Consider the following 13148-nt stretch of genomic DNA (forward strand, 5'->3'; position numbering starts at 1 on the left):
AGCCCCTGAGTTGAATCTTTAAAAAAGATAAGCAATCAGATATGTGAAATTGAAGAGAGAGTACATTCAGAGATCAGAGATTTTAGAGCTTGACCTCAGCAGGGACCTGAGAAGTCACTCAGTCCAAACCTTTTATTTTACAGTTGAGGAAATTGAGGTCCAGTGTGGTTGACTTTTTTTTTTTATGGATTATATAGAAACTAAGAGCTACATCATAATTCAAATCTGGAACCCTCCGATTCTACATCCAATCATTTTTCTACTTTATCACGCTACATTCTAGATATGAGGGACTAGCATGAACAGACGAATCAAAGCAAGAGATGTAATGTTGAGTTCTGGGAATATCTAGCAGTCTAATTTGGCTGGAACGGAGAAATGTGTAAAAAGGAAGTAATAAGAAATTAAGCTGGAAAGATAGGTTAGAAGCAGATTGTAGAGGACCTTTAATATCAGGCTGAGGAATTAGTCTTATATTTTCAAGGCAGTATGCAGTCATTAGCAGGGGAGTGACAGGCTCAGACCTATGGCTTAGGAAAATTATTTTGTTATCTGTGTGGAAGATGGGGATAGGGGAGAGAGAGAGACCATTCAAGAGGCTATTTTGGTGTCCAGATAAAAGATGCTAAGGGGCTGAACTTTGGTGGGGACATGAGAGACATTTTGGAAGTAGAATTGATAGGATTTAGAAAAACCGTTTCTATGAAAAAAAGGGAAGAGTCAAGGGCGCTTCAGATGCTTTGAACCTGAGTAACCAAAAGGATGGTGGTGCCATCAACAGAAATAGAGAAATTGGGAGGAGAAGTGGCTTTAGGGAAGAAAATGATGAATACCACTGGACATGGTAAATTCTGGATACCCCAGAGACAATGTTTACTACCTGCTGCCTCTGTTCATCTCTGTCTTAGTAGAGATATGTATAACACAGGAGATACAGTGCTGGTCTTGGGGTTGAGAAGAATTGGGTTCAAATGTCCCCTCTGATATGTATCGGTTATAGGAATGGGCAAGTTATTTAACATCTTTGAGCATTAGTTTGCTTGCCTATAAAATAGAGATGATACTTTTAATACCCATTTTATAGAATTGTTGTGAGGCTCAAATGACAAAATGTATATAAAGTAGTTGATGAACTTTAAAGTCCTATGTAAGTGTTCATTATCATTTATGTTGCTCCCCTTCTGCACAAAAGCCTCTAAGAAGTCCCTCTTTGCTAGCAGAGATAAACCTGACATTCAAGGTTCCAGTCTATCTATTCAACCTCATTTCCTCTTATTCCCTGTATTTTAGCCTAACCAGACTTCTCACCATCACCCAAACATGCCATGCTATCATTATGGATTTTGAGACTTTGCATATGCATTTCCTTCATTTGCAATGTCTTTTCCTTTTCTATCCACCTATCTAGGGCAGCTAGGTGGCACAGTGTGTAGAACACTGGGCCTAGACTCCGGAAGACCTGAGTTCAAATCTAGCCTCAGACACTTACTAACTGTGTGACCCTGGGCAAGTCACTTAACCTCATTTGCCCCAGTTTCCTCATCTGTAAAATGAGCTGGAGAAGGAAATGGCAAACCACTCCAGTGTCTTTGCCAAGAAAACCCCAAATGGGGTCATGAAGAGTTGGACATGACTGAATAACATCTGCCTATCTACATCCTACCTCCAGTTGATCTTGTATGTATCTTGTTTGTACAAAGTTGTTTGCAGGTTTTCTCCCCCATTAGACAATGAGCTCCTTGAGGGCAGGGGCTGTTTTTGCCTCTCTGTGTTTATCCAGCACTTAACACAGTGCCTGGTACATAGGGGTTGCTTAATAAATGCTTGTTGACAGCCTATTTTTTAGGGCTCTGGTTCTACCTTGCTAAGACTTTTCTGACTGCTCCAAACCTTAAATTGACCTCCCCCATCTTTGAACTATTTTCTGTAACATTCTTTTGGCACTGAATTCTATACTGCCTTTCATTGTTACTGTTTCATCTATGCCTGTATGTTGTCTCCCCAGCTTAAAGCTTCTGGAGGTTAGGAGGACTATATTTTCCCCTCAGTGTCATCCTAAAATGCAATACATGCTTATACCATAAAAGAGTGTTGCTTTGCCTTTTTTAAGGGACTTTTAGATATGGGTTTCCAGCCAGCTTCGACCATATACACTGTTTGCGAGCATCTTGAACCCTCCAGGGATCTATGTCTAGTTCCACTGTCATTGGACTATATGACCTCTAGCTATGTGCTATGGGGCTATGTGACCTTTCCTCTCAGAAACAGGCAGAAAGAATAACACATTTTAGATCTGTAAAGATGATGAGAACTATTCTAGTAGCAGAAGGAAAGAGAGAGAGAGACAGAGACAAAGTGGTGGGGGCTGGCAGGTGGGGAGGGCAGGGGAGTGTGAGACCAAGAAAGAGAGAGAGAGAGACAGAGAATCAGTGAGCTGCTCTTCTTTTAGTTAGCATCTCCTTGGGTCTTCACCATGTCCTCCACAACATCTCTCACCTATGTCTCATTCTCACCACTCACACAGCCACCGCCTTAGCTTATGCCCTCGTCCCCTCTCTAGGTGATGCAGGGGATAGAGTGCTAGGCTTGGAGTCAGGATGACTTGAGTTCATATGCAGCTGTGTGATCCTGGCAAAGTCATCTAACCTTTGTTTGTTTCTGTTTCCTAGACTGTAAAATGGGGATAATAAAAGCACCTACCTCCTATTGTTGTTGGGAAAAATCAAATGAAATAATATTTGTAAAGCACTTAGTATCGTTCCTGGCACATAGTAGACACTGTGTAAATGCTTATTTCCTTCCCTTCTCCCCAACGGCCTCCTAAATGGTTTCTCTGCATCAGGTGCCTCCCCTCTCCCAACCCTCCTTCACATAGCTGCCAAATTGATTTTTACTAAAGTGCCTATCTTATCATATCGCTCCCCTTCTCAGTAAACTCTAGTGGCTCCCATTTGCCTCCAGGACCAAATATAAACTCCCCTAATATTTAAAACATTTCACAATCTGGTTCCAACCTACCTTTCTAGCCTTGTAGATAGCACTCTTTGTCTTGTCTCTCTGCCTCTGAACCGGCTGTCCCCCACCCTGGAAGGCACACCCTCCTCACTTCTGTTTACCTATCAGAATCCTTGGTTTCCTTAAAAGCTCAGCTCAAGCACTACCTTCTTTATCAGGCTTTCCTGATCCCTCTAACTATTAGTATCCTCCCCCCAAATCACCTTGAATTGTGTGTGTGTGTGTATGTAAACACATGCATCTATCTGTATATATATGTACATGTATATACACAGATACCTGAATATATGTGGTTTATGTGTTTATATGTGATTTATATGTATATATGGTTTATATATGCATATGTGTGATTTATATATGGTTTATATATGTGTATATATGTGGTTTATGTGTATATATGTATAGTTCTCTTACTTTCTGTCTCTGTTCCACTTTGTGTGTGTGTATGTGTCTGTCTCTGTCTCTGTCTCTATGTCTCTGTCTCTGTCTCTCTCATTTTCCCCAGGCTTGATTGTAAAACACTCCATGATTTATATGTATATATGGTTTGTATATGAATATGTGTGGTTTATATATGGTTTATGTGTGTATATATGTGGTTTATGTGTATGTGTATATATGTGTATATAGTTCTCTCACTTTCTGTCTCTATTCCACTTTCTGTGTGTGTGTGTGTGTGTGTGTGTGTGTGTGAGTCTGTGTCTCTGTCTGTCTCTGTGTCTCTATCTCTCTGTCTGTCTCTGTCTCTGTCTCTCTCTCATTTTCCCCAGGCTAGATTGTAAAACACTCCCGGAGGGAAGAAAGAGACTAAGTTTTCTTTTGTCCTTGTATCCTTACTGCCTAGCACAGTCACTGGCACACAGTGGGGTTCATAACATGTGCTTGTTGACTGATTGTGTTGCTGGAAGTGGGACAGCCCCATTTTATTGTCTGTTTCCGGCTTAGCTTGTGGCAGTCTCAATGGGTTTGGAGCCCACAGTGACCTCATGAACAAGACTGCTTTGTTGTTAGTGTATACTGGTCTATAACCATCTTATTCTGCTTAGGTGCTCAAGGACAAAGCAAGAATTTCCAGTCAACTTTCTGTCTACTGTAGCCATTGGCTCATTAATGAAAGTGTCCTCATCCTCCAAGCTTGAGTACTGGAAAACTCTCTTAAACTTAACATATCTAAAACTGAAATTATATTTCCAACCCTCCCTTCTTCCTGACTTCCCTATTACTGTAAAAGTGCCACCATCCTACAGTGACCCTCAACTCCTCACCCTAACTACCCCCTACCACATCCAATCAGTGGTCACGTACCAAAGACACTGAGTCTCCTAACTCTGGGTATTCTCACTGGCTATACCCCATATTGGGAATGCTCTCCCTCCTTCTCTTTGCTTCTTGCCTGTCCTGGCTTCCTACAAGGCTCAGCTAAAGGCTCATCTCCTGCAAGAAGCCTTTCCCAGTCCTCCCTACACTTCATCCCTTCCCTCTGATATTATCCTCAATTTATCTTGCGTATATCTTGTTTGTACAAAGTTGTTTGCATGTTCTCTCCCCCATTAAACTGTGAATTCCTTGAGAGCACATACTATTTTATTTTTTGGCCTTTCTTTGTATCCCCAGCACTTAGCACTGTGCTTGGCACATACTAGATATCATTTGACTGACAGTCTTAAAAGAAACTAGGGGTTCAAAAAAGCAGAGATGAGGCAAACTTATACTTTGGGCATGGAGGATGGCTCATTGAAAAGCAAAGCCATGAGATGGAATGTCTTGTGTGAAGAACAGCAAGAAAGCCAGTTCGGGTAGACTGCAGGGTTCGTGATGAGGACTGAGGTATAATGGGGCAGGAGATGAAACTGGAGCTCGGTTGTAAAAACTAAAATGCCATGGAAATATTTTATTTTAGAAGCAAAATGGACCTATTAGAAGAGGGATTCGTAACTCCAAGGGGTCCATAAATAGATTTCAGAGGGTCCATGAGCTTGAATGGGAAAAAAAATTACATCTTTATTTTCCCTACCTTCTAAATGAAAGTTTAGTACTTTTTTCAATTATGAATGTAGGCAACAATATACAGAGTCCATAGGCTTCCCCAGACTGCTACCAAAGAGGTCTATAACATACACAAAAAAGATTAAAAGCGTATTAACAAAGGAGTAACACAGTTGGATTTGTGCTTTATGAATATCGCTTTGGCAATTGTGTGGAGGATGTATTGGAAAGAGTGTGGAGAAATCTGAGGCAGCTAGACCGTTTAGAAGGCTACTGCCAATAAAATCTGTATAATTCACTAAGCCAGTAACATAAACATCTACACTTTCATCTTTGCTTTCTTTTTGTTTAGAATTTTTGTGTTTATCAGCGTCACCTGCCCCTCCAGATTATAAGCAACAAACTAATGTTGTTGTTATTGTTCAGTCATGCCTGACTCTTCGTGACCCTATTTGGAATTTTCTTGGAATGATACTGGAGTGGTTTGCCATTTCCTTCTCTCATTTTACAGATGAGGAAACTGAGGCACACAGGGTTAAGTGACTCAGGGTCACAAAGCTAGTAGGTGTCTGTGGCTGTATTTGAACACTGGTCTTCCTGACTCCAGCCCCAGTGCTCTATCCACTGAACTACCTTACTACCTCCATTGGTACACATAGTCTTCCCTAAAGGAATTGTATCTCCAGCAGCTAGCACAGTGCCTAGCACATAATGGGCAATTAATAAATGCTTGTTGGTTGGTTGGTTGCTATATATGTATACATGATGTATGTATGATGTAGGATCACACTCCTGAATTATGTTGGAGCCAGACCTACGAAAGGTCTTGGCCATAGGTGAAAGCCAGGGTTGGGGTGGGGTGGGGAATCAGTTAATGAGCAAAGGAGGATTTCATCAAGGAAGTAAAGTTTTACTCTATTTGTATTTAACTGTAAAAGGCTAAAGATTTGGCTAAGGATCTCTACTGAGATATGCATATCTTCCAAGACTCTTGAAATCCCAGTGACCCATCCAATGTTACCGGGCCTCCTACAGCTAAAGCAAGGATATGGACAATAGCTGTCGCTTTGTCTGAAGTTAGCTTCTCCTCTCATCCCCCACCCTCCCATGGGGCTCCAGGTTGTCAGTCTTCAATGTAGTGGGCTCTGGTCAGTTTCACTGGGTAGTGTCCCTCACAGGGCTCTCAAGTCAAGAGCTTGTACATGAAGGACTTGGAGGTGGTCTGCCCCAGCTGGGGATTTTGGCTGCCTTCTCCTCTGGCCAGGAACCAAACGTGTGGAAAGGGAACAGGAGCTGAATAAAAAGCTTCTCTGACTGCCAGCAGTGGGGGCGCAGGACGGTTGGAAACAGTGGGGGGCTTTACTCCCCATTCTTACTTCCTATTCCGGATTTGAGAAAGCCACTTCTCTCCTGCCTCAGTTTCCCCATCATAGCAAGAAAGTGCTAAATGAATTTGGAGATGGAGATGGATGTAGAGGAAAAGAGCCCTGTATAGCTCTGGCCTCTCAGTGACAGGGGGGAAGGCAGAGGCTGGGCTGGATCTGGTGCATGCGTTTAGAGGTCTGCTGCATCCTGTTGCCTTATATGAAAGTTGTTTGAATTGCTTCTGAATTCTCTTGCCTCCAGACTGCTCAATCCTGAGTTCCTCTGAGACCCAGCCCCCACCACTGCTGGAGGAGGCTGGGTGGAGCCTTCAGGGAAGCTTTTGAGGGAGAGAACCCACAGCTGTTTGACCAGCAAAAGCCCTGGGCAGAATTTCTTGCTCCCTGCTGTCTTCCAACAGTCACTTCCAAAGTCGTCCCCGGCACGCAGTTATCCTGGTTATCTGCTGCGGTCTGTCTTCCTAATTGGAGAGACAAGACACCAGCAAGCAAAGGATTGGATTGGAAGTTGGAATACCTACATAGATCTGTCCTCCCATTTTGCCAACTGACACATTTTGTGTTTTTCTTTGAAGAAGCCTTTTTTCTCTGTGTTGTAGTTTACCCCATCTGTTAAATAGGAAAATTATCCCTGCCCCCCTTTCTTTGTCCCAGCGGGAACATGAGAATGAAGGAGACTGTTTAAAAGGCATTAGGAGTCAATAGCATGAAAGACGGTGGGCAGTAGAATACAATGCAGGGGGGAAGTTATATTCGCTCAGATGTGGGTTTCTTTTCATCCCTTTTTTTTCCCCTTCTCCCAATCCCTTTTCTCCATTTCTGGAAGACAGCCCTGTCCTGACCCGCCCTGGGTTTGCCTCTTCTCTCTCTGCTTTATTTTGGAATGACTTCCTACCCAGCCCCCCCCTCCCCCCACCCCAGCCCCAGCCCTTCTTTGCTGGCCTGCTCTTTCTCCCTATCGTTCCCTGTTTATCCCTCCCTTCTCCCACCCTTCCCTGCCCCCACCCCTCCCTACCCACATTTGGGTTAATTAACTCAGTGCAGGCCTGGGGTTTCAGATTAATGGCTCCCAGATGCCAGCACTCTTCTGGCTCTGGGTTTGGCTGTGGAGAAGCAGTGCCCAGGGACTGAATTTACCTCCCACCACAGTTCTCAGTCCAGCTGTTCTGTGCACCCCGGAGAACAGCTGAGGCTCTTCATTGGCATGGGACAGAAATGTGAGGTCTAGTAGGGTTGGCCTTTGGAGTGAAGAAGAAATTTGTAACTTGGGCTTCTATAGATGAGACTGGGGAGCATTTTCCAGATTGTACACATAGCATATTGTTTGGCAGTGGTGCACAGGCTACTGGGTTTTCGGAATTTCTGGGTGTCTTAAAATCAGTAAGATGGACACAGTGACTCTTCCCTAGCTCTCAGAGGACTTTGGAGGGTCCTGTAGGCACTGTGTAAATATAAAGGGTAACAATAAAACATGCTTGTAAAAAAGAAAAGGTGAGGATACTAAATTAGGACAGTGTCAAAACAGTCATCTAGTCTAAGCATTTTTTTAAAGCCCTACGTTGTTAAACAACCCACTTTCTGACTCTTCCCAGCCAGAAATGAGCTGGAACTGATGTCATTAACTCATCCCCTTTTGCTGCTGTTTATCCCCTCTCCCAGGATTGTTCTGTTTGTTTGTACTGTTCCCTCCCAGCTGTACAGATGTAAAGATCCCTACCACAGCCCATTCTAAAAACACAAACAGACATCACAGAACTTTAGAGAGCATGAAGACTAAGGGATTATATAGAAGAGAATTAGGAAAGGGAGCCCCAAGTGGGATTGATGCCGGGCACCCATCAAACAGCAGCATTGGATTGGATGAGCTGCTCCTGTTTTTCACTTTGGGCCTAGAAGCTTAGTTTGGATCCTGAGCTTAGGTTTGGTCCAAACTGACTAAGTAGCTTTGGGCAGGCAACTTTCATCTTCTCTGCCTCAGTTGCCCTTTTAGTACATGGTGAGAAAGAGTTAAAGACTGAAAATCTGTAGGACTTGGTCTGGAAAGGCTCCACAGAGGTTCGGTATGTTACTATCATTACGGCTATGGCTACCCTGGCTTCCTGGACGCTGGGCCTAGGCTTTTACCGTAATAGGAAGAATATTCCATCTGGTCCTTACATTACCTGAGGCCCTCTCAATTGCAGCAGGGCCTGCAGGAGAAGTTGTAGAGCCTATAATACCCATGATGGTGAGCAGTAAGGGCCCACAAGTGAGACTGAGGCAGAAGTAACAGGCTTCCTTTTCTCTTGCTTTTGTACAGTATCTTCACTAGCATTCAGTAATGCTTTCGCCTTATACCTTACTGCACTGGATGTGGTGGAATCCCTTGATGTGAATTAAACGAATGATACCCAGGGTCAACAGATCTCCAAAGGAGAAACTGGGTACTAGTCTAAACCATTCCAGTTTGGTCCTTGAACTTCTGGCTCTGAGATACCTCACTGGCAGTGGTCATGTCATGAGAGAATGATGGATGTACCATTTCTGCAGTGAGTGCCAGATCTTACCATCTGGTACCTCATGAGAAAGCAACAAGTGTGTAGAGATGCTTAAAGAATTGTAATTATGGAGCAGCTGGAGGCAGAAAGAAGGGAGATGTTGCCTTTTTCTGCCCTCCCTTCTCTACTCTGGCAAATCAGAATTCTGTTATGGGGCACTAGGACTCTGTGACCACAGAATTAGTGTTCTGCTAGGGGTGCTGCATTGTAACTGGGAAGGAAAATGAGAGGAATAGGGTCAAAGATCAAACTCAGCTATGGGATTGGCAATAGTTTGGAGCAGCCCTAGAGGGGAGATATAGATGAAAGGATGAATAGAAGAATGTTAAATGTGCATCTTGGTTTATGTGTATTGCTGACTGCAGAAAATCCTTAGGCATTGAAATTGATGACTAAGCCTTATCTCTCATATATTGCCCTTTCTTTTTCTCCCCAGATATCCTTGCCTCCCTCTGGCCCCTAAATATAGCTAAGGCTTTCTCCTTTTCTTTTCCCACAGGCAGCTTCGAGGCCAACTCAGCCTTGTGATCATTGCCCGGCTACTGGGACAGACAGAAGTTCTTCCTCTCTGGAAGGAGGGAGCCCAGGTAAGTTTTAGGATTGAAACAATGTGGAAATTTGATGCTATATCAATATGCCCTCCTCGTGTCTAATAATCTGTGCCAGGTATAACAGTTTAAATGTAGAGAACAGAAGAAAGTGGTCAGAATGCTTTTTCAACGGATGAGGAAGGGAAGGGCTGGAAGAAAGGGGAAAATTTGGAACTCAAAATTAAAAAAAATTTTTTTAAAGAAAACTAGAAAGAAAGCAACTATATTGCTTTCTTCAATAAGTCCTGAAATCTATTTAAAAAGAAAGTCAAGCAGAAGAGTTTGAACTTAACATAATAGTCAGCCAAGGATTCTCTATCCAAAGGGAGACATGATGAATCCCTGATTTTAAGAAGACTCACTAGGCAATGATATATAAGATGGTTAGTAGTAGAGAAAAAGCATGAGTTTGGGAAACTAGATAGGGGACTGTTGTTATGGAATCTCTTTGTGGGATGATGAGGACCTGGCCTAGTGGGAGGCAATGGAAATGGAAAGGAAGGAGTTCCAAGAGATATTTCAAAGGAAGAAATGTAGGCCTTAGCAACAAATGGATAGAGGGGTTGAAGAAGAAGAAACCAAAGGAAGAAACCAGGAGAATGAGAAACTTTGAAGAATGACAAATCAAAAATAGCTTTAAAGTTTCTAACCTTAGAACTTAGAACAGGGGTGGGGAACCTGTGGCCTCAAGGCCACATGTGGCCACCCCAGATTTAGGAGAATGAGCCATACCATGAATGGAAATAGGAAGGAGCTGGTGTGAAATTGAAGAGAGACAGCATGGTATAACAGGAAGAATGATGGGCTATCAGAAGACACATGTCCTAGGAAGACCCAACCTTTCACTAGGTATATGACCTTGAGCAAGTCATTTAAATTCTACACTGTTGTTTCTTCATCAGTTAGCTAAGGGAGTTAGATCTCGAAGGTCTCCATCAATCCTAATGTTCTGTGATCAATTTTGTTTTGTATAAGTTGAGTTTAATGACAGGATCCCAAATAGAAATATTCCCTAGGCAGAAAATACAGGCCTCTCTGAATCATCGTCAGACAGATGCTACTGAACACCCACTATGTGCCAGGTAAATGCTTTGGGGTAGAGGGGAGGGCTGTAAGCAGGGATGTGCTGGTAAATTTTTAACAACAAGCTCGCCAGGGGAAAAAATGTATGTACAGCATACTTTTAAGTTTAATCTGCATCATTGCAATTTTATCCCTTACTTTCTTAAGTCTAGTCAATCAACTAAACAATAAATCAAGCACTTGATTTGCAGCATTTGCTGATTTCTGAGGTGTAAATGCTCAGACTGAAAATTTAATGATCGGCCCCACACTCATGTTATTCTTTCTTTACAGGAGCTTATCTTGTTCTGAGGAGAAATAATATGTATATATGCTATGGATTATACAAAATATACAAAGATACAAAATATATTCAAAGTAAATACAATATAATTTGGGGTTAGTGAGATTTGTGGGAGCTGATAAGAAAATGCCTTATGCAGGCAGGATGCTTGGGCTGAGCCTTCCAAGAAGCTAAGCTGGCAGATTGCACCAGAACTATCACCTCCTAAGTCCTGGACACTCTGCCTTTCCTAATGCAATTTAAGTTTGCATTATCTTTTTTTGGATGCCGCAGCCCACTGTTGACTCATTGTGGAGCTTGTAGTCCACCAAAACCACCAGATCTTATTTTTTAGCTGAACAGCTTCTAGTCATGCCTCTCCTATTTTGTATTTGGGCAGTTAATTTTTTGAATGCAAGTGTAACATAAGACATTATATTTATCCCTATTAAATTTCGTCTTATTCTGTTTGACCCAACGTCTTGACTTGTTAAGATCTTTTCAAATTCTTACGCAAAGGAGATTTGTAGGATCATGGGATCATAGATGGAGGATTGAAAGGGGCCTCATGGGGAAGCTGACACCCAGGGAGCTGGAGTGACTTGCCAAAGGTCCCATAGATATTAAGCAGCAGAACCTCTGACTCTAGAGAGAGTGGTCTTTCTACTGTGCCATTCTGTCAAGTTTCCCTCCCAGTTTTCTGTCATCTCCAAACTTGATGAACATTGCATCTATTCCTTTATCCATGTCATTGATTAAAAAAACCAAAGCAAAACTTTAAACAGTATAAGCAAAGATCCCTCAAACTGAAGAAGTTCCCAATTCCTTCCAAGGTCATGTTGAACCATTAAAGACTACTCAAATATGTGTGGATCTTCTTCCTAACTGTCTAGTTCACAGCTTTCTATCTTATCTATAAGAATAGCATGGGAGACTTGGTCAAAGGTTCTGATAAAATTTAGTGAAAGTATACCTGTAGTATTCCTTTGAACTACCAGCCTAATAACTGTCAAAAAAGGGAAATGAGCTTAGTCTGGCATGAACTGGTTTTGTTGGCTGTATGTCATCACTGCTGACTTTTCCGCATACTTGTTAACCATCTTTTAACTATCTTTTAGAATTTTGCCAGAGATCAAGGTTTAGCTCACTGACCAAGAGCTTGTCATCTCTATCCTCTTCCTTCATTTCTTCCTAAGGTTTTAGTAGACTACAAGCTGAATCAGTGGTGTTGTATGGCAACTAGAACCCTAACGCACTCTTAGTCTACATTAAGAGATTAGTTGTATCTAGGATTGGGGAAGGGCCTGCTGGCTAGACCGTGTCTAGATCATTATGTTAGTCATGGGCTCCACATTTTAGGAAGTTATTGTTAAACTGGAGAGTATCTTGAGGAGGACAGCTAGAGTGGTCAAGAACTTTAAAGTTATAATATATGAGGATTAAACTGAGGATTCCCTGGGTGAAAGAACTGCATAATATTTATCCAGGAGAAAAGACTTGAGGGTAGGGGTAGGGGAAGAGCATGATAATTGTTTTCAGTTATTTTAAGGGCTATCCCATGGAGGAGATATTCATGGGTTTTTTTGGCCCCAGAAGACAGAAATAGGAGCATTGGTTTGAAGTTGAAGAAATGATGACTTAGATTTGATATAAGAATAAACTTTCTAACAACCAGAGCGATTTAGAGATCAAATAGGCCATTTTATGTAGTTAGCCAATTTGTTTTCACTCAGTGACTCCAAGCAAAGGCTGACTGCTTGTCAGGTGTGTTGCAAATGGGATTTTTGCTCCAGTAGACGTTGAACTACTCTGAGGTTGCTTCCAGGTTTGATATGCTATGATTCTCATATAGGATCCAAGGTATGAACCAATGGGGGGAAGTCTGCAGTGTTAGCGAAGTGGTTGAATCCATATTGTTTAGCAGGAGGAGAGAATCCAGTATAAATAGGAAGTTACTAATGAACTGAATGAAGTAGAAGAGAAGTTAAGTAAGAGTAGGTTTTGTGGTATTGGGAGAAATCTAGATAAAGAGTTAATCAGATGCCCATCAATTGGGGAGTAGCTGAACAAGTTATGGTATATGAATGTGATGGAATACTTCTATGCTATAAAAAATGATGAAGGAGAGGGTTTCAGAAAAACCTAGGAAGATTTGTATGAATTGATACAAAGTGAAGTGAATAGAACTAGGGAAACAGTTTATACAATAATAGCAATATTGTGAAGATAACAAACTTTGAAAGACAGTAATCAACCACAATTTCAAAGGACTGATGATGAAACATGGTACCCA

The 13148-nt window shown here is 42.1% G+C and overlaps 1 protein-coding gene across 1 annotated transcript in view; it reads left to right on the top strand.

Moving 5' to 3' along the window:
- The window catches only part of FAM178B (family with sequence similarity 178 member B), a 125821-nt gene that overhangs the window by 77950 nt on the left and 34723 nt on the right, over window positions 1-13148 (top strand). Inside the window, exon 13 of the mRNA XM_036752206.1 lies at window positions 9420-9507. Coding sequence (XP_036608101.1) covers window positions 9420-9507 — 88 coding nt within the window. The remainder of the gene's footprint in view (window positions 1-9419; window positions 9508-13148) is intronic.

Source organism: Trichosurus vulpecula, chromosome 3 (assembly GCF_011100635.1).
Source record: "Trichosurus vulpecula isolate mTriVul1 chromosome 3, mTriVul1.pri, whole genome shotgun sequence".
NCBI classification, from domain to species: domain Eukaryota; kingdom Metazoa; phylum Chordata; class Mammalia; order Diprotodontia; family Phalangeridae; genus Trichosurus; species Trichosurus vulpecula.